The following is a 27,447-nucleotide window of genomic DNA, read 5'->3' on the forward strand; positions in this document are numbered from 1 at the left end:
TTTTGAATATTTTTAGTCCCTACAACCAAATAGGATATGGAACCATCATATTTCTCATAAGCTAATAATCAATACATACATAAGAAATGAATTGATTCTACCAAAATTTATAAGATAAACTTATAATATATAAAAAATAATATATAAAAAATAGAGTGACTCTACGAACCAAACAACTTATTTCTTCATCGGCAGGAGCGCTTCTCGTCCCACGCCGAGGGAACGAAACGAGCGCACGCACTAATCGCCGAGCAGAACACCAGGTTGCTCGCAGCGCGGATATTACGACGGCTATGACCCGCGGTGGAAGCCTACCAGTACCAGCTGCGTGTCGCCACCTCGCCGGCCAGAAACCCCAGGCGTCGAGAGGCATCACATTATTTTACACATGAATCTGGTGCAACCAGTGGGGCCCGGAATCTCTAGCAAATGGAACCGAGCCATTTGACCCGGCCTGCCTAGATGTCTAGAAGAGTAGGAAACTTCCAATGGATTTCGGTGAGAAGGCATAATTCTTCTAAAACATAACAGTGAGGATTGGGAAGCCATGCCACAGATAGGCAGATCTCACAAGAGGATGAACCCATGATCTGTTGAAACTATTCCAGTCAATTTCAGAGGAGGAAACAACGTGCGTGTACAATATACATAAGTCACCACAGGATATGAGTTCAAACTTCCAGATTGTCCACAATCACATGAATCATGGGAGGCGTTCCATTTCCATTTTTCAATATAAACAATGAAAAGTTACAACAACGATATGGTAGAGAGGTTCGAAATTGTGGTAACAACTTTACTTGCGTTACTTGAAAGAACTGCACTGCAACGTCAACATGGACTACAGCAGCGCCGCTGTATGGTGTATGCAAACTACAAAAGGCTGTCAAGCTGAGACTGCAGGTCAGGTATCGGCAACATACCGATGGATTGCATTTCTTCACTAGAGTACTCCGACTTCAGAAGGGAATGCAGCTGTATATGAGCCTCAACTATATTTGTCCTGCGGCCAAAGAGAGGCATAAAGAAATACTTCAGAACCTTTTTCTCCAGTTTACATTTAGGTAAGGTTCTCTGTACTCTGAAGTAGAACAGTTAGGTAATCAAGAAATAATTAAGGTGAAGTCTTCAGTAGGTTAGTTTCATTCGTAGTGGAAAAACCACCATGTTATTCTCTCAAACTATTAGAAGTTATGTGGCATATGCTGCCATAACACAAATTGCTCGCAGCACACCTGCTGCAACCTGCCGCATAGGTTTCCAACACATTCAGAGCTGATTTGGTGACCCGGGATCCCGGGAGGATCAGAGGGGATTGAGGGGGAAATTAGTTGATTTCCCCCTCAATCCCCTCCAATCCTCCCGGGATCCCCTTGTCACCAAATCAACCTAGTATGCACCAAACTAATCAAGGAACTCAAATCAAAATACTCTATAGGAAAGGAATGATATGTTACTATACAACTCATACACAAACAGTCCAGGGATTCACAAAGCATTATGACTAAGAAGCCACCTCAACCACATGGGCCCCCACCCACCCAACACCCCTCCCCCCAAAAAAAACTACAGGGCGACGATGTAACATGGGCTTGACCATTACCTTCTGGATCGGCGACCACTGCAACTATCCCCTAGTAGGAGAGCATATACCAAACGCAAACACCAAACCAGCACACTGCATTGTTTTTTGGGTTGCAACCGAGGGTTTCTATCCATCGCCGGGATTTGAACCCTGGCTGGTGTCTCCCTCAGGGCTTGTTGGGTTAATCCCTAAACCAAGGGGGGAGGGGATTGGAGAGGATATGCCCTTGGTTTCAAGATTAACCGGGCAAGGCCTCAATTGGAGATTCATCACAACTTCAAGGTAGAAAGTACAACTATTGTTGTTGTTGTATTATTTCTATTGATACTAGTATTAGTATTGTTGCTACAACTATCACTATTTGTTAGAGGCGTATGTTATGGGCCTATGTTGACAGTATAGCCCATTAGTGTTATGGTTAATTAGAGATAAGGATCGCTTGTTTAGGAATCAAGTAAGCCTTAGAGATAAAGATCACTTGTTTAGGGATCAAGTAAGCTTCTCTATTTAAAGAGAGATGTATTAATCTAATCAAGCAAGAATTAAGAAGGAAAACTCTTCCCTCTTGCTCAGTCGTGGGCAAGGCCCCCAGCCGGCCCCATTGCACTCCCTCAAATCTAGTTGCCGCCATAAAATCTGGTATCAGAGAGAACCTGCGCCGCCCAGCCCCACCACCACCCCCACGCCACCTCCCAGTCGCCACCACCATTCCCTAAGCCACCTAGCCACCATCATTTTCTCCACCGGTGCCACCAACTATGCTACCGACAAGATCACCAGCGACACCAGCTGACTGATTGACATGGAGGACAAGGTGACTGGCCTGTCCACCGAGGTCTCCTTCCTCAAGGCTCATCAGGGTCATCTCCATGCTGCTGTCAACAACTTCCAGTTGAAGCAATTGGCGGACAGCGACAAGAAGCCATGCGAACAGCCCTAGCCTATGTTCCAGCCAGAATCCTCGGCGACCAGGGGTAAGATCGATGCCTTCTGTTGAGTTTGTGATCCAAATTCTGAAGAAGGCGACCAAGTTGACGAGCGAAGCGGAGGCCCGTCGTCGGGTGGCTTGGGGTTTGGTCTGGCTCCCCCTATGATTATTCTCAATTGTTCACCATCCACTGCTATCAATAAGAAAACTCCACTTGAGGTTTGGTCTGGCTCCCCCTATGATTATTCTCAGTTGAAAGTGTTTGGCTGTACTGCATATGCACATGTTGATAATGGTAAACTGGAGCCTAGAGCAATTAAGGGTGTTTTCTTGGGTTATGGATCTGGTGTTAAAGCATATAAATTGTGGAATCCTGATACACAGAAGGCATTTTATAGTAGGAACGTTGTGTTCAATGAATCTGCTATGTTCACTTCGGTTGTATCTACGATGTGCTATACTGCTACTAATCAGAATTCTGAGTCTATCAGTGTGTAGGTGGAGCATGTGGGGGATGTTGATGATCATGCTCCACCATCTGCTGAACCTGCTGAAAATTCATCTGCTATCAGTGCCTCGTCACCTGTTGTGTAGTCTCATCCTCAATCTCTTGCTGAAGGTCGAGCTAGGAGGAAGATAGTTCGGCCCAAAAGACTGATTCAAGAGTGCAATGTTGCTTTTGCTTTGGCTGTTGCTGAAGAGGTTGATAACGTTCAGGAACCATTGAATTACTTAGAAGCTATATTGTCTACTGATAGTGAAAAGTGGATTGGTGCTATGCATGAAGAGATGGAGTCTCTTGAGAAGAATGGCACTTGGGAACTAGTTCAGCTGCCTCTTGGCAAAAAGGCAGTTAAGTGCAAATGGATCTTCAAAAGAAAAGAAGGTATGACTCCAAAAGAGCCTCTGCGCTATAAATCAAGGCTAGTTGCAAAAGGTTTTAGTCAGATTCCAAGAATTGATTACACTGATGTCTATTCTCCTATTGTCAAACATAGTTCAATTTGTATCTTTCTTAGCCTTGTTGCCATGCATGACTATGAGCTTGAGCAGTTAGATGTGAAAACTGCTTTCTTACATGGTGATTTGGAGGAGGACATTTATATGGACCAGCCTGAAGGGTTCATTGTTCCTAAAAAAGAAAACTATGTGTGCAAGTTGAAGAAGTCCTTATATGGTCTGAAACAATCTCCCAGACAGTGGTATAAGAGGTTTGATTCATTTATGCTTTCTAATGGCTTTCAGAGGTCTCAATATGATAGTTGTGTTTATCTTAAGTTTGTTAATGGATCACCTACATACTTGCTATTATATGTTGATGATATGTTGATTGCTGCCAAGAGTATGAAGGAAATCGCTGCTTTGAAGGCACAGCTTAGTAGCGAATTTGATATGAAGGATCTTGGTGCTGCAAAGAAAATCCTTGGCATGGAGATAGTCAGGGATAGAAAGTTTGGATTGCTGTACTTGAGCCAGAAGAGTTATATGGAGAAGGTCCTTCGTCGTTTCAACATGCAAAATGCTAAACCTGTGAGTACTCCGTTGGCTCCTCATTTTAATCTGTCTGCTAAACAGTGTGCTGAAACTGATGCTGATCTTGAGTATATGTCAAAAGTTCCATACCCTAGTGCTGTTGTGTTGGGTCACTCATGTATGCTATGGTTTGCTCTCGTCCTGATTTGTCTCATGCTATGAGCGTTGTTGCTAGATACATGTCTAATCCTGGTAAAGAGCATTGGAAAGCCATTCAGTGGATTTTCAGATATTCGTGTGGTTCTTCTAGTGCTTGTTTATGTTTTGGTAAATCTGGAGATGGTCTGGTTGGCTATGTTGATTCAGATTATGGTGGTGATTTAGACAGAATGAGATCACTTTCAGGTTATGTCTTCACCGTTGGAGATTGTGCTGTGAGTTGGAAAGCTCGTTTACAGGATTTTTTTTTTCTCGAAAGCGCAGGAGAACTGCGCCTCATAATATATTAAGAAGAGGTAAAAAGAGGCCAAGAAAAGCCAGTACAAAACAGCCTCCTTACGGAGGCCAGTAGGAAGCATACAAAAAAGAATCCATTAGACTCTACTTAGCTCTCAGCTAACGGTAGCTAGATGGCAGAGCCCCTTGGCACCAGCGATCTCCCATTGCATCCTTTCCTCATTAGCAGCTTTAAGACTCATGGCAACACTGGGGCTGCAGCCATCAAAAACGCATTTGTTTCTATGCTTCCACAAGGTCCAGGCTCCCAGAATGATAAGGGAATCAAGCCCTTTTCTAGAGAGCCCAGCAGCAATATTCCCCACCGATTCCCACCAGCCTAGATATGATCCAACATCAGGTTGAGGAGTCAAAGAATGCAGTCCAAAATTCCGTAACAACAGATACCAGAATTCCCTGGAGAAGGAACAGGTAACAAGGAGATGATCAATATTTTCATCTTCTTGATCACAAAAGGGGCACTTCTCAGGATGACTCAGCCCTCTTTTAGCAAGTCTATCCGCTGTCCAGAGACGATTTTGTGCAACCAGCCAGATGAAAAAACGACATTTTGGCAAGGCCCAAGTTTTCCAAATTTTCTTGTAATGAGGGAAAATTACAGACCCCAAAAAGAAGCCCTCGTAAGCAATCTTTGCTGAGTAGATGCCATTAGGAGCAATACTGAAAACATGTTTATCCTCAACCTCAGGCTGCAGCTGCCAATCTGAAGTCATGTCCCACAACTGAAGATACTCTGTTAAGACTCCCACTGTCAGAGGACCTTTAATATCAGAGATCCATTTTCTGTCTGTAATTGCCTCATAGACTGTCCTGGTATTGATAATCCTCTTGGGTATAATATTATATAAACTTGGAGTAAGATCTTTAATTCGCTTACCATATAACCACTTATCCTTCCAAAACTTTGTATTTTTGCCATCTCCCACCTCAGTAATGACCACCTCCAGGAAGAAAATTCTAGCTTTTCTAGGCACTTTTATGTGGAGTTCAGACCAAGGTCGAGAAGGATCAGTCTTCTGCAGCCATAGCCAACGCATTCGAAGGGCCCAACATAATTCTTGAAAGCTAGATATGCCAAGACCTCCAAGCTGCAGTGGTCTGCAAACACGACCCCAGGCTACAAGACAATGGCCTCCTCTTGCCTCCTTCCGGCCCCTCCAAAGAAAGCCCCTGCGAATTTTATCAATTGCATCTAGACCCCATTTTGGAATGTCAACTGCCATAGCAAGATAGACCAACATGCTTGTGAGAACATGCTGTACCTGCACTCTCCTCCCAGCTCGAGTCATGAGATCTGCCTTCCAATTGGGGAGCTGATCAGCAATCTTCTCAACAATTGGTTGGAACTGCTGTTTGGTCAGCTTGTGTAAGGAAAGAGGCAGCCCCAAATAAGTGCAGGGGAATGCTGAAATACCCCCTGGAATCATGTTCTGGGCAGCTGCCAAGTCTTGTTCAGAGCACCTTATAGGATAGACTTTTGACTTCTGTGCGTTATTATGTAACCCAGAAGCATCCCCGAACAGTTTTAAGATATCCAGCGAGAGGGCCATATCCGCTGTAGAAGGGTGCAAGAAGAGAGCAACGTCATCTGCATACATGGAGACCCTGTGAAGTTTCTTTCTACATGAAAGCTGCTGCAACAGCCCCTCTTCTTCAGCCTTCAAGAACAGGAAACCTAGAACATCCATTACTAAAATAAACAGCATGGGTGAGAGAGGATCACCCTGACGAAGGCCCCTCCTATGTATAATACGACAACCTGGAACACCATTCAACAAAACTTGAGTAGAGGAGGTGACTAATAACCCACTAATGAGATCTCTCCAGATTTGACCAAAGCCCAGATGTCGCATTACTTCGATCAAGAATGGCCAGGACACCGAATCAAAGGCTTTGGTAATGTCCAGCTTCAGCAGCAGACATGCTTTGTGCTGTTGATGAAGAAACTTTGTGGTTTGTTGAACAAGCATAAAATTGTCCTGGATGAACCTTCCTTTAATAAAAGCACTCTGATTTGGTGATATCATCTCATGAAGCCTCTTGGACAGCCTAGATGCAAGGATTTTAGTGACTAATTTCCCAAAACTATGAACCAAGCTAATGGGCCTGAAATCTTTAACATTTTCAGCCCCATCCATTTTAGGGATCAACGTGATATATGCTGAGTTTAGCCGAGCAAAGTTCTCAAACTTTCTTCCCCAGACAGCAGAAATGGCAGCCATGACATCACCTTTGATTATGTCCCAACATGCCCTGTAGAACCTCCCAGTGAAGCCGTCAGGCCCAGGTGCCTTATCTGAAGGAAGCAATTTGATAACCTCCCAAACTTCCTGCTCAGAAAAAGGGGCTTCCAACTCAGACAAATCATAGGACGGCATTCCCAAATTCTCTAGATTAATACTTCTCTCCCTGGTTTCACTGGTCCCCAAGAGATTGGTGTAGAAAGAATCGATGCACTCAGCTTTCCCAATGTGACTAGTTAGGATCTGATTTCCGTCGACCAATCTAGCCACAAAATTTTTTCTTTTGCGATGACGAGCATGTAAATGGAACAACTTCGTATTTGCGTCGCCATCTCTTAGCCAAGAAATCCTAGCCCTCAAACGTGCCATAGTACGTTTAAAGGAGGAAAGCAGAAGGGATTGTTTTTTGAGCTTGTTCTTAAGCCAGAATTCAGCTGGGCTGAGAATACGTCCATCCTGGGCCATCTCTAACTTGTGCAGAATTTCCTTGGCTAGAGCAAGCTGGGATCTCACATGACCAACTTTTCTATCACTCCATGTCTGCAATTTTTTAGCCGTTTCTTTCAGCTTACGGTCCAAGGTATTGAAGGGGCAAGTAGCAGCCTGAACTGAATTCCAAACTTCCGCAACAGTATCCTGAAAATCATCAAGTTTTGTCCAGAAGGCCTCAAAATGGAAACGCCTTCTGCCAGTTCTGTTATCTGAAAGACCTAGGATGAGAGGGCAGTGGTCAGAATCTTGGGAGGCAGTACTTTGAAGGAGGACATTTGGAAATAATATTTCCCAGTCCACTGAGCAGAACACCCTATCCAACTTGACCAGAACTGGATTTACTTGCTGGTTGGACCAAGTATATCGTCTCCCATGCAAGGGAATTTCCTTCAGGGCTAGGTCTTCAATTAATCTTTTGAACCTATTCATCATAGCTCTGTTGAAATGATTGGTATTCTTGTCAGAGGTCCTGTAGATGAGATTGAAGTCCCCAGCCAACATCCAAGGCCCTAAACAAGCAGTTCTGATATCTCTTAATTCCTGCATAAATAGCAGCTTCTCAGCATCCCCTTGCGGCCCATACACACAGGTTAGCCACCATGCAGTCCCATTCTCCTTACAAAACTGAACCGACACACTATGATTATCAATTCTGCTTTGCCCAGTCGATTTAAGATGGTGTCTCCACGCAACCAAAATGCCCCCACTAACTCCAACAGCAGGGAGGAAAATGTATTCACTGAAATTAGAACCCAGCATAGAAAGAATGGTATGGTAGGAGATATTCTGCATTTTAGTCTCCTGTAGACAAACAACATCCACCCTAACAGTTTCAACCAAATCCCTCACAGAGTCTTGTCTTACAGATGAGTTCAAGCCTCTAACATTCCAAACAAGGATTTTTGAAGGATCCATTAAAAAAATTACAGCAAGGGAGCAACCAGCACAAGACCCTACTCAAGGCTCCAAAACAGAAGGAGCACTCCAGCCAAACAAGGCTGCAAGGGCTTCAACATGACACTGAGACAGGGGTTGGGAAAACAGTTTGGCGTATGCATCAATAGCTTCCTGACTGATGCCCTCAGTTTCTGAAATAATGTGCAGGGTTGCCATAGCTTTTTTCATTGATCTTCTTCCTAGGTCCTGCATGTTAAATTCAACTCCAACCCCAGCCACTCTACGACTTCTTCGGGGAACAGCCAGCGATGAGAGTGGAGAAGATGCCTTCTTGTATACATTGATGCATGGATTTGGCAGTAGAGCAGCCGGCCTGATAGCAACTCTGTTCAGGAAATACTCAGAGCTTGAACAACTGATCTGTTTTTCCACATCTGAGCTAACAACCTCCATTTCAGCCAAGTTATCCAGGACTTGCTCAGCATCTCTTCTTTCATCAACAATCACCTGGACAACCTCAGTATCCTGGCACACCTTGTTTCTTGACATTTTTCTAGTATATACCTTCAGGGAAGTGGAAATCTGTTTCTTCCCAAAGGTCGCGGAGGAGTAAGAAACACTTGTCGGGGCTTCACTGTTCGCTGTGATTTTATGGGGCGAGCCAGAAACAGTTCTCTCCAGCGTCTCCTCAGGCTGGATGTGAGTAGGCGAAGAGAATTTATTCAGGCCCAGCGACCCTATCACAGTGTCCTTAACTATGGGAGATAGCTGATGAGGCAAGTTCAGGTTGGTCATCTCCAGCGTCCCATCCAAGGGATTGTGGTGGGGCGAAGATGGACCAAACGATCCCAGCGGCCCATCAAGGGTTATAGCTTCTTCATATGGTTCCTGGTGGGGCGAGTCATGGCACAAGATTTCCAGCGGCCCTGAGACAAATGTTCCCAGGTGCGGAGAAGAAGTGGCCTGACCCAGCGTCCCTTCCAACTGAATGTCATTTATCCCAGCATCGGGAGGAAACGAAGCACACACATTCTCCCCAAGATCCTCCTCGACTTCCACCCGAACCGGTGGCACAATTACCGCATGCGCGCGACCCAAAGGAAGCCGTGGGCCCAGACGCATCTGAACAGGCCGCCGTAGATCAACAGGGACCGGCCGCCGCCGATGCTGGGGATCTTGATCCTCAGGGTCATCATCATCATCAGGTTCCCTTCCCGATGGAGGTGGAGGAGGAGGTGGTGGGGTCGCCGATGCCATCTGCAGGGTCTTCGGTGGAAGGATATCAATGGAAATCTTATAGGTTAAGAATCTCTTTTCCTGATCATCTATCCCAGCCTCCAAGATGTGTAAATCCATTTTCCTGACCAGCTTTTCAGGATCAAAACACCAAGCTTTCACCATCAAGACTGAAAAATCCCTCATTTCCAAAGCTTCTGAATGTAATGCTTCAACCCAACATGAGTCCCTGAGCAACTGTTCAGCTGTAGATCTACTCCAAGCATGTTGAGGAATGCCAGTTAATCTAACAACAACCAACTCAGCCATCGACGATGAGGACGCATGAGCGAATCTGGACCATCTTTTGAGCAGCAAACTGAAACGGGGTCCCCTCAGAGGTCTTCCTTCGTTGAGAACCTTGGTTGCTGTGTCTTCATCCGGCAGAAACAGCAGGAAATCTTCAGGGTAGGTCTGATGAATCCTCATGTCCTCCAACTTGACACCAAAACGATGCCTCACCTCCTTCAACACGTCGGAACCAGAAACCCCAGGACGTGAACCAGTCACAGAGACAAACAGAGCACGACGAAGGGCAATTTCCTCCCTAGCAAGGTCTTCAGAAAATTCCAGAACGCAGGAGGAGGCAGAGGGTGGCCAAGGCATCTCAGGTCTGAAACAATCCAGCTGGGGGGGGAGGTGGGCATGGCTGAGTGGGACCCAAATCCTGCGCAGCTGTACCTTTTCCGTGCTTGGACCGTCTTTTTTTCCTCATGGGCCGAGTACACATCTTGTTGTCTGCCACAGCAAATTCTTCCGACATTGCATGATCCTGTGAAGAAGCAAGGCGCTTCCAGACTGAAGCCTTTCTGCGAGACGGTTCCTGAAACTTATCCTCCGGAGAAGGAACCAAGTCCATGTTGGAGAGCCTCTGCCACACCGGAGGTCGCACAGGAGCCCTCGACCACACCGGAGCCTTCTGGGAGGTTTCCTGCCGCACCTGAAGGCGCGTCTTGACGCAGCCCAGACGCTGCCACACCGTCAGCTTCTGTGCTTTAACCGGAGGGGATGAGCACTTTGCCGCCCGGTGTCCAAAACAGAAGCATCGCAGGCACCGAGTAGGCCGCCGGCAGGAAGCAACGAGGTGGGAGGTAGAGAGGCAATTGTAGCACCGACCTCGGAGGTCCACACGGGACCCTGGACGAGGGAGATGCACACCCCGAGACCTCTGCCTACGACCAACCACCTGCCAGCCTTCCTCACCCGCCGGGAGGGCCGCAGGAGAGGGACTGACGGCGCAGAGACTCGCCGAGGGAGAAGGGGTGGCTGCGCAAACCGAGTTGGAGAGGACAGCCTCTTTATAGGAGCGTGGAGAAGAAGAGGAACCTCCAGCCGAGGAGTCGCCGCACCATCTCTGAGCCTTGGACCGCCCATCCTGGGAGAGCCGCCGCCGTGACAGACTAGCCCCAGACGCCGAGGGGGTGGAAGACAAGGAGTTGGTCGCCGGTACCGGGATGGTGACCGGCGAGGGGCTGGTGGAGAGGGGAGTGGGGAGGGGAAGCGTCCGGGCGGGGGAGGGGACCGAGGAAGGAGACGACCCGCCAGGGCAGGGAGCCGAGGCGTCGCCAGGGCAGGGAGCCGAGGCGTCCATTTCCAATTGGAACTCTCGTTTACAGGATATTGTTGCTTTGTTTACCATAGAAGCTGAGTATATGGCGATGGCAGAAGTTACTAAGGAAGTCTTATGGTTGAAAGGTATATATTCAGAGCTATGTAGAATTAAGTCTTGCATTACCATTCATTGTGATAGCCAGAGTGCTATTTATCTCACCAAAGATCAGATGATTACTGAGAAATCCAAGCATATTGATATTCGTTATCACTTCGTTTGTGATATCATTGAGAAAGGTTTGGTGAAGATATGCAAGATCAGTACTTGTAATAATCCTGTTGATATGATGACGAAGCATGTTCCTGTTGCTAAGTTTGAGCTATGCTCAAGCTTAGTTGGTATTACAAATTAGCCCCTAGTGGTTGTTGGCGCCGGCATGATGATGATACATTATTTGAGGTGGAGTTTGCTAAATGATGCTACAAGGAATTTGTCTCAAGGTGGAGTTTGTTGAGTTTGTGATCCAAATTCTGAAGAAGGCGGCCAAGTTAGCGAGCGAAGCGTAGGCCCGTCGCCGGGAGGCTTGGGCCGGAGCGGTACGGATCGTTCCCTACTCACATTAGGGTTTCGCCTCTATAAATTCACTTGTAATCCACAGGAGATTTTCACCTCATTGTAAATCTCCTGTGATCTGTAACCACCCGAAAAATAGTGATATTGTTGCTGATCGGCGCCCGTGGTTTTTTTCCCCTTCGCTTTGTAGGGGTTTTCCACGTTAAATTTGTGTTTGATCTACTTTATGTCGTATTGATTCATAACACCTTCATCAACACCGCCACGCACAAGCTATGTTCCCCCAAGTACAATGGCTTCAAAGACCTGCTACCATGGCTCCATCATTGCGAGCAGTTCTTCCACGCTGCACACACCCCTGAGCCGGATAAAGTATGGCTAGCTTCATTCTACATGCAAGGAGCCACTTAGCAATGGTACTATAGGCTAGAGCGCAACCAGGGTGTCCCATCCTGGGCACGTTTCGTCGACCTTGGCAACATCCGCTTCGGGCCCCTGACATGCAACAATCCCCTATGCGAGTTGTGCACATCTTTGCCTTCAGGGATCACTTGACGAGTACATCGACATGTTCATCTAGTGCCTCACCCGCTGCGATGACCTCTATGAGTCGCAAAAGATTTTCATTTTCAAGGCAGTACTAGGTGAATCGCTAAATACCGATGTCGAGTTGGACGCACCAAGTACCCTGGAGGAGGCAGCGGCCCTAGCCCGTGCCTATATACAGTGCAGCACGGTGGTGCCCTTGGCCGCAACACCACTAACACATCGCTCCTTGCACCTAGAGATGGCCAAACGGGCCGCCCGGCCCGGGCCCGGTGAAGCCCGACCCGTTTTGGGCCCGGCCCGCCAGGCACGGTTAGAAAACCGGACCGGGCCTTCTAAGCCCGCGGGCTCGATTCCCTGTCCGAGACCGGCCCACAGCGGCCCTAAACGGGCCGGGCCAGGCCGTTTAGCACGAAAAAAGCGGGCCGAAAAGCGTGCTAAGCGGGCCGGTAAGCACGTTTTAGTGCAAAAAAAAGCGGGCTTAGAGGTAAACGGGTCCCGGGCTAGCCCACGGTGCCTAGTTTCCTGTCCGAGCCCGGTCCGCTTATTTGTGTCGGGCCGGCCCAGGCCCACATAGAACCGGGTCGTGCCGGGCTCGGACCGGACCCAAACAACGGGCTTCGTGCTGGGCTCGCGGGCCTCGTGCTTATTGGCCATCTATACTTGCACCAGTCGACGACATCTGTGGTGCTTCCTGCTGCGACTCCACCTCCTCAACACCAAGTAGTCCCTGATGCTATAGGGGACACCTCTCAAGAAACATCCCCGTACTGGTGATCGCATGACCAGGCTCACGCCTGACAAGATGGTCCACCGACGGGAAGAGGGCCTCTATTTGCTCGGAGAAATTCTCGAGGGTCCATCTGAAGACCTACAAGATGAAGGGTCTCTACCTCCTCGATGCAGGCGACATCAACCCCCTCAATGATGCTTTTGACAATGGCAACAATGCATAGATCTCCCTCCATGTTGTGTATGGCACCTGGCCACCTGCAAAGGCAAGACCATGCGACTGGCCCTCGCTGTGCAGGACCATACGAGCACAACCCTGGTCGACTTGGGCTCCACTCACTGCTTCATTAATGCTCAGGCCGCACGCCGCGCCACCTTAACCTGACGCCCCTGACTTGTGACAACAAGACGGTTGGAGACCAACAACGAGCGGCTACCCTGCCTTCAGGGTCAAGTGAGCCTTAGAGATAAGGATCACTTGCATGCAATATGTATCTGAGTTCACATGCTTCAACCAACCAGAAATTCTATGTCAGATACATAGAATCAGTATAATTGGTAGACCAGGGCTAAGATGTATAAAAACATTTTGTTTGATTTTTGAGATTTAGACAAGTTAGACCTTTTGTGCTGAATTATGAGCATAGTAAAAAATAATATGCTGATTTTGGCTCAAAAACCTAATTCTTGAACTAAAGCTCACAAGTCCTTGATATTTCTTGAAAAAACTGGAAGGCAAAAAGATGGTGTACGCATATGTGGGATGGATATCCATACTTGATAGGTTTGAATAAGATCATCCGAGTAGATGGATTTTGCAAATACAACCTCATCTTGGTCATTACTTTGGGCAAATCTTGTTGAATGGCAGCGGCAACCTGTTCAGGAAAAACCACTTGATATAACATTTGGGAAAACATTCATATTTGCTTGCATTATATACTGAAGTTGAAAAGGCACCTTCTGAACTAGCTCAGCAACTTTATCAGGAGAAGCAAAAGCTTGAGTCTTCAAAGGTTTTGCTAGAACTGAATCTAATTTCTGACCCTGGCTACCAGAGGACAATGCAACTTTGACGGCAGTTACCTGCCATAGTTATGCCATGATCACATTAGAATGTAACAGATAAAAGATAAAAGGTATTTATAACTTAGTAGGCATTATGATTACTCCCACCATATTAATTCTGTAGTTGGTATAGTACCCAAATTACTGCATAGTAAACCCTAAACCCTTCCAGTAGTAGGCAAACAAGAGTAATTACAGAAGAATACAGTGAAGAACCTCAAAGTTTGCTCTTAGTTAAAACCACAAAGTTTGCTCTTACTAGCAAATACTCTCTCCGTCATAAAATAGTAGTCGTTTTAGCTCTTGATTTTTATGTCTATATTCAAATGGATGATGATAAATCTAGGCACATATATATAACGCATACATCAAGTATTCTATGAATCCCCTAATACCTTAAAACAAAATTTATTTTGGGAGAGGGGGCAACTAACAAATTTCCAGGCATTCATGGGTTGATGGGATAGTACATAAGACATAGCAAGGGTTCAAATGACAGGTAATTCATATAGCAAGGTACATAAAAGGGCACCAAAAGAATGCAAAACGGTCGGCAGTGGCTAGATATTGCTACCTTAGTAACAAAAGAAAGCATTGGGTCAACTACTAATTTAGTTATGGACATTATAAACTCTTCACAGGTAGCTTTAAGGCTTTTCTCCAACTCCTGAAATAGAACAATAGCAAAATAAGCTGAAATCAAAGAAAGATGGGAGCAACTAGAAAATATTAAAGATAGGTAATCCCCTACTTTATCTGAATGTCGCAACTTCATTCTATTACAGTAGCATATGCAGAGTACTGCACATGTAATTAATGCACATAACTAATATTGAACAGTACATTTTTAGAGAAGTAAACAAATATGCATCTTCAAATTATAGGTCAAAAAGGCAACAGGTCAAGTTAGTTACTTTTCTGGCATCAATTTGGTTCTCCAAAACACGAGGAGAAAAGGTCCTAGCTAGTGATGTTGACCTGGACCAATCAAATAATGAGACCTGACCCCTGAGAATCCTTCTTAGGTGATCCTGCAGTATATTAATTTGCATTAGTTAGCAATCCGAAACAATATATTCAAATTTCAAAATGAACGAAAGGGCCTCTAGCGTAATGGTTAAGGCTTCCAAGTAGTACCTCCAGGTCCCAAATTCCATCCCCCTCGGGGGCGAATTTTGGGTTTGGTTAAAAAATCCCTTCGCTGTGCCCCGCACGCTCCCGGGTTACGTCCTGCGCGCCACCCTCCGGCTGAGCCGTTACAGAGTGGGCGGTGACGGCCCGCTAGTGATGGGGACCAAGGCTCGGGGATTTTCTCGGCCAGGACCATGTTTTGGTCTCTTCTTAATATAATACCGGGAGGGCGGTCTTTCCCTCCCGGGCCGAGTTTTTTTATATGTATTCAAAATGAAATGTGATGGTTGTATGATAGGTACCAATTCAAACTAAAACTAAAAACATAAAAAAGAGTGAAACTTAAGGAATTGTATTACAGAGAATCAGAATTAAGAGAAATGAACACATATACACCCAGAATAGCTAAAGTTCTCATGGAAATGACATGCACAAAATAAATAATTAATATTTCATATAGAAGGAATAAAATTTGTAATAATTACATACCAATAAATGGGAGAAATCCAACTCCTTATGTGTGACAGAGAACTCAATATCAAATGGAGCAATCTGCAAACAGGTATGGTACCTTACAAATCACAAAATGAAATTAATGAGCAAGATGAATTTTTCCTGAAGTGCAGATAGATGGACACCTGTTCTCGTAGAATGAGGAGGTGCTTAATCAGAAAAAGCTGACCATCCATTGGGGTTGCTTTCTTTGAGATAACCCTGCTTGCATTCTGTTCACAACATCAATAGTGTGTTTCTCAGAGTAAAAAAACAGTAAGATAATACATCATAGCATAAAAGCAGGAAGTGTTTTATTTTATCTTGATAGTTGATCCCATGTAAAACAAAGAAAAGAGGAGGGAGTTGAGTCGAAAATTGTGTACCGACCTGAAGAGATGTTGAGCAAACTTCTACAGCTTCCTGGTGTCAATCAGATTAATATGTATTGCTAAGTAAAAGGAAAATGAAACCGCCAATAACTGGACGGTTTAATGAGATAAATGGTCTTAACTTTGATAGGTCCAGTACCTGGGCTAATCCAGTGAAGACAGAAGGCTCTAAGCAGCGATATAGCTTTGAAAGGCATGAAACTGTTTTCTCCAATGGTCTGTACCATGTTATATATATGTCTGAGTTGTCACCAACCTACAGGTTAAAATGAATAGAACCAGTAATAAGAAGTTCAGAACCATGTGCTGGCTGTCATAAATGTTAGAGTAGACGCATTAACCAGTTCGACACAAAAGGTTAAGCTACTAGGAGAAGTTAGGCACTTCACTTATACACTTCAACACCACCACTCACGTGCGGCCAGAGAGAAAGGCGCAAACGTGAAAAATAAATGGGTGAATGCATAAATAAAGTCTCTGTCAGCATTCAAACTCGAGACCTCTGGCTTTGGTAGACAATTCACTTATACACTTCAACAATAAAAACATATCTAATTGTAACAAATGAGTGCCATTTTGGGTCAGATAGAGCATATATATCATACAGGTAATTGGTGGTCAAAGTACCCGGTCAAAAATTAGATGTCCAGAAATGATACTGTTTTTGTAACTGGAGAGTATGTTGGAACAGAAAAGGTTGGCAAGAACCAATCGCGACTAAAGTGAGAAGCAAACTAACAGTAGCACTTGAAGACATATCCACAGGTCGTTCAAGTTTCCCAGGATAATCTAGATCTTCGACAGAAGGACGGAAATTTGCAATCTGGCAAAAAGAGAGATAGAAAGGTTAAAGAAAAGTTTACATTAATTACAAAACTGTAGCTGCACAAAGACCTAAAGATAGAAAACCTATTGTTTGTGAAGAATAATGAAAACGAAAGGTGCAATCTTATAAGGTCAGGTCCAACCTTTCAGACAGAACTAAACCTTCAACAAAGTAAAAAAAACTCAGCTGGTTGGGAAAAGACCATCCCATGGTTTTTATACTAAAAAGAAGCTCTTAGGAGAGCACCGACCGAGAAAATCACCAAACCCTGGCCTCGCCCTAGGGGCATACAGTTATCTGGGCCGGCGACCACTGCCTCAACCACCCAGGTGGGCTGCACTATTACCTATCCCGGGGACCACTGCCACAACCCCCTGGTTGGGCCACACCATTACCTAGGCCGGCGACCACTGCCATAACCCCTGGTTGGGCCACACCATTACCACAGGGTACAGGCTGGGGTATCCACAGCGGGAAGGCATGGCAATGGGATTTCCACAAATTGTGCAGCACCCAGGGATTTAACCCTGGATGGGAGATCCCCAACCGGCAGCCTTTGCCACTGCATCGTGAACCCCTTTGCAACCTTCAACAAAGTATCCAGATCCTTCCAGGTTTTGTTTGAAGGGGCTCAAGATTACTCTGTAAGTCATGTATGCTGGAGTTTAACTTATGGGTATCATCACAAATATGACTCAAGCCAAAGTTAACTGGAGCTCGAGGGAAATATACTCAGTTGAAATAACAGCCTCCAATGACCTTCCTATGTCTTTTATTTGGACAGTGTTAATACTTAATACATATTTGTGCTCTCCAGTACATGAACATGATCACATGTGGCAATAGGTCCACCCAACTATTCATGCTTACACAAATAACTAAAACAGGCACCGATTATTTTGTAATTAGTGACCAAGTGACCATTTCAATTATCAGATTTCAGGTTCTAACATGATGTCACATCAGAGTATTGCAGGTTAATTGTAAACTAGACACAATTACATAGAAGTTGATCTGAATATTAAGGAACAATTCTCATAATATATAGCAGCCCCATAAAAAGTATACTAACAAAAAGACAGAATCATTAGTCAACATATGGACACACAGAACACTACCTCTTCACGGATATGAGTCCGAGCACAAAATGCTAGCCGCTCATGAACATCTGCAAGTATCCTTTGCAATATTGGACGGAGACCGGCTACTGATTCACCGCGTCTGCTTAGTTGTTCCCCCAGCACTTCAACTTTCAGAATATCAACAAGTTCGCAAAGAGAATCAATGTTTCCTTCATATATCAGTCTAGGCCTCAGAGTATCATACAAGTAGGTGCACCTGCATAATAGAAATCATTAGTCTTCTTATAACAATCAATTTAGGGCCCCTTTGGCAGGGCTCTGGCTTCTCCAAAAACGGCTTTAGCTCTGGCTCACGAGGTGAAACCACTTCTTTAGATGAGCCAAAGCTATTCTAAAAAATCATTTAGCAAAACGGCTTATAGGTTGTTTTTCAGAAAGACCCTTGTATATATATATCTCTCCTGTACGTGGCTAGGGATTGAGAGAAGGACCAAAAAATAATAATTTGGACTGGTGGGAGGGCTATTGTGCAAAAATGACGTGAGCCGAAGCCGGGTGAGCCACTTTTTTTGGCTCATGCCCTCTAGTTCATTTTGGAAAAGCACTTCACTGGTGAAGCCATTTGAAAAAGAGGTGTTTGGCACAACTTTTGCATGAGCCAGAGCCGAAGCTGAAAAATAAGCCCTACCAAAGGGGCCCTTACAAGTAATTCAGATCAGACAAGATCAAAAGAGAACTGTAAACCTAACCTACACACCACAAATAGGCCTGACCTTGATGGGTCATGTCGAAGGTCTGGTGAGTTTTTTGTTTTTCTGGTTGGGTCGCTTCTTGATGCATATCAGGTAAGGATGCAAATCGTAACTGAAAATCCCATAATTGAGGCCTCGTAACCGTATCGTTTCCGTAAATACAATATCATTTTCAAAAACTATCGTATTTAAAATTTGAATTTCAAATATCTATTAACATTGTACTGTAGTTGCCAATAAGTAGATTACTTATGAAACCAGGTAATTTTTCGACCGACCTGCAATCGTTTTTGTATAGATGATATCGTTTCTGACCGTTTTCATCGCTAATATCAGGTGATTTTTACTAATGTTAGCTCGTGACCTCAAATCCTCTAGGCAGGGTAAGGAGGTTGCTTGGTATGGGATTCTCTTTCCCTTTTTGTCTTTAATACAAAGATATGATGCTCTCCTACATGTTTGACAGAGGGGGTGGGGGAAACTAGGTCTGTGATTATATTTTGTACAGCGAGCTCATGGGAGCCTCCAAGTTGATTAGCAGGCTGAGTCTACGTCTAGTCAACATGTCACCCAACTGGGCCAGCCAAGTCAACTAGGAGGATCCCAGCAATCGGCTAAAACAAGATCGGCTACATGTAATAGCTGATTGGTCAATGACTCAATACAATGTTAGCTACGTTTATCAAATCAGCATCTAGGGATGTTAGCACTGCTAGCTTCCCTCAGAAATTAGCATACGGCCATAGGCATTGTTAATTTTTTTTTCTCGAAAGCGCAGGAGAGCTGCGCATCATTATATTAAGAAAGGAAAGGTCCAAAGTATTAAACGGATGAACATCTTGTCCAACATGATGAGATGGTTTGAACATATTACTGGAGTTCTGGTATGATAGTTGATGCATACCCATGCAAAATTGAAACCTGTAACATCTGAAACTGTATACAATTTGCAAACAAAGTTTGATGAATTGCTACTAGATTAACAACCTGTCCAAAGTAACTCCTAGATTTTGTATATATCATTGGGTTATTAATCTGTCCAAAGTAGATCCCTATGTTCCTCAAATCAAGCTAGGTGATCTTGACAACATGAGTGCATGACTGCATATACAAATAATGAAACAACAAACCATGACAGAAAATAAATTAACTTACAGAGGGTCCATTAAAGGAGCCATACTAGAAACATCAGCAGCAGATGCTGGGAAGAAGTGGGCAAAAAGCTGGTGCTCAAACTGGCATGCCTGGCAAGCAACGCAGAAACTAGTAAACATGTCTTTCTAGCAATCGAATATAAGCAATGATTTGACATTAGAAAACAAAAACAAAATACATGTGGATGATGCTCAGCAGCTGACAAAACATAAGGATATGATAGTCATTAAGCATGCACAGTGACCATTTACGCTAACCAGTAAATATTCACAAAGTGAGATGTATCGCCCAGTATGCTACTTACTAAATTATATTTTTCCTTTTTCTGTATGCCATCAGGTTTTCTAATAATACCATGATTGCAAGTTGCCGCTTCTAAAAACATTTCAATACACAGATGAAACCTAAACAGGAAGTTAGAAAGTAAGGAGTTACCTCCATCAGATAGGCACAGCCAGACCTTGTCAAAGAAGGCAAGGCCTCTTTTCTTGCAAACTCCAAGATTCGTTGCTGCACCATGCCTCGTACCTAGCAGTCATATCGAACAGTTAGGGCTTTAGACCAACCGAGTTATTATGGTGGAAACAAAATGTGATGATAATACCCTTGTAACTTACCAAGTACAGCCGCTGCTCACAGAACAAACTGTGACACTCAGAAAGAATCTGTGCGTACTCCTTCCTAGAAGATCTACTTTCAATTTCACCTAATATTGGTTTTAGCTGGTTGACAAATATAGAAAATGTATCAGGACTGCAATGTCATATACTATTATAGTTCTCGACAACATAATATGCTATCATCAAAGTGAAACACCATGCATATATAAATTATACCTCGCTAGCAGCCGCCTTGAAGCGAACATAGATAAGAGATGCCTCCACACCCTCTGTGACAATGTTTTTGCCAGAATCGCTGCTTCGAATTGCAGCTTGAACCTGCAAGGTTCCACGAAGTATAAGTATCATCCTTAGCTGTCTATTGACTTCACTTGTACTAAGGAAACACAACTGCAAGTTACCTGGGATGAAGCACCTTTAAGTATTGACAACACATGTGAGCGAATCATACCCAGTGCACGAGACTGCATATGAAGTACCAAATGATTATCAGGTTACATACTTTGATTCTTCATGCCTATGAATGTAGCTATTAGATCACTAGTAGTCATTTACTTGAAGTTGGCGAAATTTGACCAAATAAACAGCAGATTCAGCATATTGCGGGTTGTTTTCAACATACCTGCAATCAGCAACAGGGGATGTTGCATTAGCTCTGGAAACTTAGTACTAGAACCAAACATAAAACTTTACTATGCAGTTACTACTTACGAGATACAATCATCAAGGCGCTTCAACAGTGGAAGAAACTGTTCATTTCCAATGTTCATATTTTGAGAGTAAAAGCTGCTTGATACCTGTAAAAGGGAAATAGGTAGTAAGCTCACAGTGGCATGTACATGGCAAAACTTAGTTATTCACGTAAATGACAAAGGAATTCAAAAGGATTCTCATGCCAACTAAAAGGTGGATATGTTGGGAAAGCTGTAGCTCAATGACTCTCTTTGTTATTATTTGAATCTGTTGTAAGCCAGTAATTGATATTGATATTGATAATTGTGTTCCTTTTTCAGATCTGAGTGGTTCTACTATGTGGGATTTATCAGAAACCTATTTTTTAATAGTAATTCTTGCACTTGCTGGGTTCCGGAGTTGACCACATGACCTCCTGCTTACCAGTTAAGACCCACTACGAATAGGATAGTGCTTGATTGGTCATTTTCACCTAGGAATGCCTGCTATGAGTTTACAACTAAGTTCACTCATAGAAAGTTGGAATTATTTATTTTAGTATCCATCTACGATTTACAAGTCGTCCGACTAATCGCGATTAATCGCGATTAGTCGGGCTGGTCGCCTGGAAGAGGGCGATTAGGAGGACGACACGATTAGGGTTTCTAGTCGTCCTAGTCGTCCGACTAGTCGTCGACCTGGACGATTAGTCGTCTGGTCGAACACTTCCTGGTCGTTTTTGGTCGTTGCAGTTTTGGTACTGGGCTTCACTCTGGTTTTTGGCCCATCTACAGTAGCCCACCCCTCCAAAAACCCTCTCAGCCGCCAGGACCCCTCCTGGCCGCCAGAAACCCGCCAGAACCCTTCCCAACCGCCAGAAACCCTACTCCTCTCCCCTGTCCTCTCTGGTTTCTGCCGACGTCTCTGCTCCAGCCTCCAAGTGCTCCAGCCGTCCAGCGGCGTCCAGTACTCCAATGCTCCGGCGTCTGTCAGCTAATCAAGAATTGAAGATGAGCTCGTCATCTGAAGGTAGCACTTGCTCTCCCTTCTCTGATTATCTCCCAGTCTCCCTTCCCTTTCCCTCTATTACCTCTGCAGCGCACGGAAGATAGCAGTCATCTGGTATCTCCCAGTAGGCAGTTTGGACTTTGGACTTTGGATGGATTCAGTTTTACACTTTTACTGAATTACTGCTAGTCTGCTACTAATTATGCCTATATTATTGTAGAAATGCAGTGTTTATATAGTTATATACATATACATATGTCCTTAAATCTATAGGACTAACGAACGACCAGAGGTCGACCAGGACCGATTAGGTCGACTAATCGTCGCCCTAATCGTGATTAGTCGCCTGGTCGGCCCTCTCACTCGACCAGTTGGTCGCCCGACTTGTAAACATTGACGACAAGTAATGCATTACTAATTTATATTTCACATTCTTCATACAAAGCTCTGTTTTCAAGTCGTCTGACTAATCGCAGTTAATCACGATTAGTCGCCTGCAAGTCCTCGACTAGGAGGACGCCTCGATCAGTTCCTCTGGTCGTCCTAGTCGTCCGACTAGTAGTCGACTAGAGCGATTAAATCATCTAATTAGGGAGCAATTCGACTAGATCAACTTGTAGGTTTTTTATGGGCCTCTATTTTCGACCCAGCTACAGTAGCTGAAAAGGCATGTTGTGCCACCGCCCCTGTTGCCCTAGATACAAACCGACGAACCTGTTTCCAAGAATGGTGGCTATGGCTCTTGATCTCCTCTTGACCTCTCATATTCTGCTCCAGACCATCGGTAGCTGATCATGTCCCTGTTGACCAACAACGGCTCCTGTTCACCGGCAAGGCAAACATGACATGATCTCCTCATGTGAAGGTCCCTCGCCCCATTTTCCCTCTTTTCTCTCCTGTTTTCTGGTCTGCTCTTCATCTGAAACCTTGTTTCATGTCTTTTTTGGGACGCCAGCCATTGAGAGCCATCTTGTGTCTGTATGAGTAAAATGGCGTCGAAAAGTGATCGTGTTGCCCTTCCTTTGATCTGTAGAGTTCGATGGTGATTGTCATGGTGCCGATAACGTTGAGGTGATCTTTCCTGAGTCCATGTGGTTGGTGGGGCCCCTGCGTCCTCTGTTTCTGACAGCACCAAGCCTGCATCGGCATCATCGGCTGCTACAGATTCTTTGGCACTTGCTGAGAAGGACATTAGGTGATCTTTCCTGAGTCCATGTGGTTGGTGGGGCCCCTGCGTCCTCTGTTTCTGACAGCACCAAGCCTGCATCGGCATCATCGGCTGCTACAGATTCTTTGGCACTTGCTGAGAAGGACATTGCAACGCTGTCTCCTGAGCTTAGTGCACAAGCAACTGATCCAAAGAGGAAGGCTAGGTCAAAGGAGCTTGGATGGAAGGTTTGGGCGGTAACCAGATACTGAAAAGGACTTTCTTTGGTGTAGTTTCTGTTCGAAGGTTGTTTCTTCTGGAATTAAAATATTTAAACAGCACCTTGCTGGTGGGTTTGGTGACACTATGAAGTGTACTAGAGTTACAGAACTGGTTTCAAGGGAGATGCATGCGTATATGAAAAGGAACTCGAAGGTTGTGATCCTTGATGTTGATGGTGAAGAAGGTGAACAGGGAGAACAACAAGATGTTGAAGGTCCAGAACCAAGTTCTGGGACAAAGTATAAGCAAGCAAAGAGGAAAGCTGTGCAAGATGCGACGGCCTCATTTGTAGTTTCTGCTCCTCTGAAACCAAGCACTAAAAGGCAAGCAAGTCAGACAGTGCAACTTTTTGCAAGACACCAGAAGTTGTTTCAGTGAGGCACAAGAACAAAACATCTGAATCCACTCTTGACTCTTGAGCACTGCACCAAGAGAGGAAAGGAAGCAAAAGCAAATTGTTGACGACCATGTTGCTGATTTCCCTACGAGAATAAGATATCATTGAACATCGTCAACTCAAGAAGATGGCAGGTTATGTTGGAGTCCATTGGGCAGTTTGATCCTAGATATTATGGCCCATCGTACCATGAGGCCAGGGTAGCTTGGCTTGAAATGGTCGTCAAGAGGACAGATATAACAATATAATATTAATCACAGATTGCAATGAAGGGAGTGAGGCACATAGTTCGGAGATTCCACTTAAGTCAAATAAACATTACTCAAAACAACCAAACATCAGTATTAATTTTAGTATTTACACAAATCAACCAGAAGCTGCAATAATTAACTTAAGTGTGAAAACTTGACATAATTTATTCGTTCGGAAGTTTTCACGTAAACCAACAAGATAAAAACCTCATGTTTTGTGTTTTATATAGTTCAGTAAACTCATCACATGGTACTCTGAGTGTGAGCTCTAGAACCATTGAACGAGAATTGACTGGATATGATTTGTTTCATTAAGTAGAATATAATATATTTTTTGTGATATGCGAACTATGTTTGCCAAACCTTACATTTTCTAATTCATCAAAGTAATTGAGCCTGCTTCGAAGTGCCTCTGCAAACTCGATCAGCCTTTGTTTCTCAACCAACTGCACCATCATTAGAAACAATGATCAGTCATCAAATAGTAAAAAAATAAGAGGAACCAGAAAGATGAGAAAATATGTTTCTGGCACAAAATATTACATTTAATATCAATGTGGAATTAACTTTAAATCTCGTTACGAAGTAAAGCGACACCAACATCCAGTACGTGAAGCATTGGGTTTCGTAGATCATAGTGCACTTACTAAAAACCACAAGAGATGTGAGCCTTTTTCAGTTTGTTTTAGATTATTGGCAGACCACTGTGGCCCTATGCCAGCCTAATATAACTGATCAAAAGAATTATTTGGATTGATGCTACCATAGGTCCATGTAATACTTCCCCATGTGTTAATATAGTATGTGTAGTTCGATATGAGAATCATGGCCCATGGCATGGCTCAACTGATTTTGTGGAATTTACACATGACATTCAATAAAGCTACACACACGGTGAAAAAAGGTGTGTATGAGGACTCTCCTATATAATACTAGGTGCAACAGGAATGAATGTACAAAATGCATCAAAAAATCGATTATGAGCTGAAATACAAGCTAACAAACATGAACAAAGAGATTTTTCCTTTCTTTAGCCTGATATATCAGCATACAAAATGAACTATATAAATCAATAACAATTATTTTGAAAAAAGGCTCATGGGTATTCATGAAACTTTTCAAGATGAGGAACTGAATGTTGCATGTGGTAGCCTGGGAGGTACCAGTACTGTCATGTGGGGCACACTCCTACCACCCAGGTTCAAGTCCTCTTCAACTCGAATTTGAGTGCCTAGTCCTTATTTACTATGACACGGTTCCTTCTAGGTTGATCGAGTTTTTTTATTTTTTGAGAAATACTGCATAAGATTGCACTGCGACCCATGAACAACTTGGCATAACTGAAGAAAATATGTACTTCTTTGGACCCACTTGATGGAGAAACAGAACACTGCTTTTTTGGAAGTGTGTGTGGGGGAGGGGGTTCATAAGTAAGTAGGACACTATCACTACTCTTTTTTCTTTCACTCTTTAAGATGGCTTATGCACACAATCCATGTAGACTCGACTGTTCTTTCTGGTACATATTTCGTTTTCCTTTCTGATGAATGTTCCGTTATCAAACAGTAAAACTGCACTAACACAACTGCAAGATTGATGATAACACAAATAACTAGTGAAGAACAGACATACAAGTTGGTCGCAAGCATCATGCAAAGTTTTTGTCTTCGTGGCAACGCTTGAGTGCAAAGACTGCAGTTCTTCAAATAAGCTCAATGTATCATCAACCTGTACAGATCCAGGATAAAAGGGTTAAAACTAAAAATGCAAAGATGTATCTGTCTGTAGCATATTTTTTTCAACATAACCCAACAAAAGCTATTGCAGGCTTACCTGCTTAAGGATTACGTCACATGTGTTGACACGCTCCTGTAATGTATTCTCATAAAGTCGATATTTTTCCTCAGTCTGTCCAAGAGCCAGAAGAGCAAACAGTATTGTCACAATCTTTCCATTGCCTAGAGAAATAGTGACATTAAACAAACCTCAGATTTCATAGCTGACTCCAGTTCTGAAAACCACTTGTAGAACTACAGGAAAGAAAATAATAATTTTAAAATTCCATTGCCAATGCTAGATATGAGTAGTAATGCAGACATTAAGCAAAAGTCAAGGAACATAAGAATGAAAACAAACCTGATGTGTATTCACCAAGACTGCATCTATTGCACCGGCCTCCTCCAAAGCAGATTCTTTCTCGGGAACAGCCAAGCCTTCATCCTTCCCTGAACTTTTTTCCTGACAAACACCAAGAGAACACATTTTCATGAACCAAATGCCTATCACACATCCAGTATCCAGTACCAACCCAAGCCAGAAAAAAGAACATATGTTGTTCAATAGAAGCCATTTAATGAAATCACCCTAGAAGGACAGACATCACAGCAGAAATTAGAGTATAGCATGTGCGCTAAAATCTAGAATTGATCCTAATTTTCCAAGCCCACAAAAATAAATTGCTTAAACCCTGCACTGCCAACCCAAACCCCAATTTCACAGGGCTCCAGGTGAGCCCAATTACAGCCCTACGAAATCCCAACATTCATTGGTTGGTTCAAGTAACCAATTCATACAAATATGACAGTTCTCAGGTGCTGCGCCTCACCAGGTTGGGCGGGAATGGCCGCTCCGCCACGGCGTGGGAGAGCGCGGCGATCGCGGCCTTCTGCTGCTCCGTGAGCGGCGCGCTCTGTAAAAGGGCCAGAATGCCCAAACAAATAGAGCGTCAGATCCATGAAACACCCGATCGCACCAGCGAGATCTCGGGCCCAGCCACGGCCAGATCTGCCAGAAGCGAAAGCGTGGCGACCAACCTGTTCCCAAGTGGATGCAAAGTTGTAGCCCTTGGATACCGCCCCAGACTTGGGAAGCGCGGACGCCGTCGCCGCCGGCGGCGGCGTCGCCATGGGCGCGTGCTCCCGCGCAGCACTCGGCAAGCGGAGGGAAACGTAGCGAGCGAACGAGTTCTCGAGGAAGGATCGAGCTTCGACTTCGAGTAGCTGTGTAGTGCGGGCTCACCAGCTAACGGTAAATGGATATGGGCTTGGCTTTATTGGCACTTGCAAGGCTGGGCTATCTGATCCGAGCCCGCGTACGTGTTTCATCGAGTCTCTATCAGGTCCATCAATTAGCATGGGACATGTAGCCCAATAACTTAGTTGGTGATTGGTTTCGGGATATAATAATAATGGCATAAAGCATTTCTGCTTCTCAATTTATTATTGTTTGGACTGGTTACATATATATATATATATATCGGGGAACCATAATTAGGGGTACCCTTAAAACTCCTAAATCTCAGTTGGTAACCCCATCAGCACAAGGCTCCAAAGGCCTGATGGGTGCGACTTAGTCAGGAAT

At 44.3% G+C, this 27,447-nt stretch overlaps 1 protein-coding gene across 1 annotated transcript; it reads right to left on the reverse strand.

The window, feature by feature from the left end:
• Positions 1–591: 591 nt before the first annotated feature.
• LOC103643245 (conserved oligomeric Golgi complex subunit 3) lies at positions 592–27,173 on the reverse strand. Its single transcript, XM_008666399.3, has 25 exons — positions 26,901–27,173; positions 26,693–26,776; positions 26,224–26,325; positions 26,073–26,117; positions 25,921–25,995; positions 25,720–25,815; positions 24,456–24,533; positions 21,042–21,127; positions 20,886–20,952; positions 20,732–20,794; positions 20,547–20,648; positions 20,328–20,432; positions 20,146–20,238; positions 19,711–19,799; positions 17,840–18,059; positions 16,635–16,718; positions 16,035–16,151; positions 15,894–15,926; positions 15,650–15,736; positions 15,501–15,563; positions 14,795–14,911; positions 14,455–14,547; positions 13,773–13,898; positions 13,590–13,690; positions 592–1,003 (listed from the first exon to the last, which is right to left on the reverse strand). Exons 1-25 carry the CDS (start codon positions 26,991–26,993, stop codon positions 874–876), a joined length of 2,349 nt encoding a protein of 782 aa, XP_008664621.1. The 5' UTR covers positions 26,994–27,173; the 3' UTR covers positions 592–873.
• Between the last annotated feature and the right edge of the window lie 274 nt (positions 27,174–27,447).

Source organism: Zea mays, chromosome 1, assembly GCF_902167145.1.
Source record: "Zea mays cultivar B73 chromosome 1, Zm-B73-REFERENCE-NAM-5.0, whole genome shotgun sequence".
NCBI classification, from domain to species: domain Eukaryota; kingdom Viridiplantae; phylum Streptophyta; class Magnoliopsida; order Poales; family Poaceae; genus Zea; species Zea mays.

Excerpts from the sequence above, each read along its gene's own strand:
- LOC103643245 (XM_008666399.3), bottom strand. The coding sequence starts at position 26,993 with ATGGCGACGCCGCCGCCGGCGGCGACGGCGTCCGCGCTTCCCAAGTCT. Across the intron at positions 21,128-24,455 it reads ACTTTGATGAATTAGAAAAT|GTATCAAGCAGCTTTTACTC; the intron begins GTAAGGTTTGGC and ends TCCCTTTTACAG. Across the intron at positions 13,899-14,454 it reads TGCTTTCTTTTGTTACTAAG|GTAACTGCCGTCAAAGTTGC; the intron begins GTAGCAATATCT and ends TAACTATGGCAG.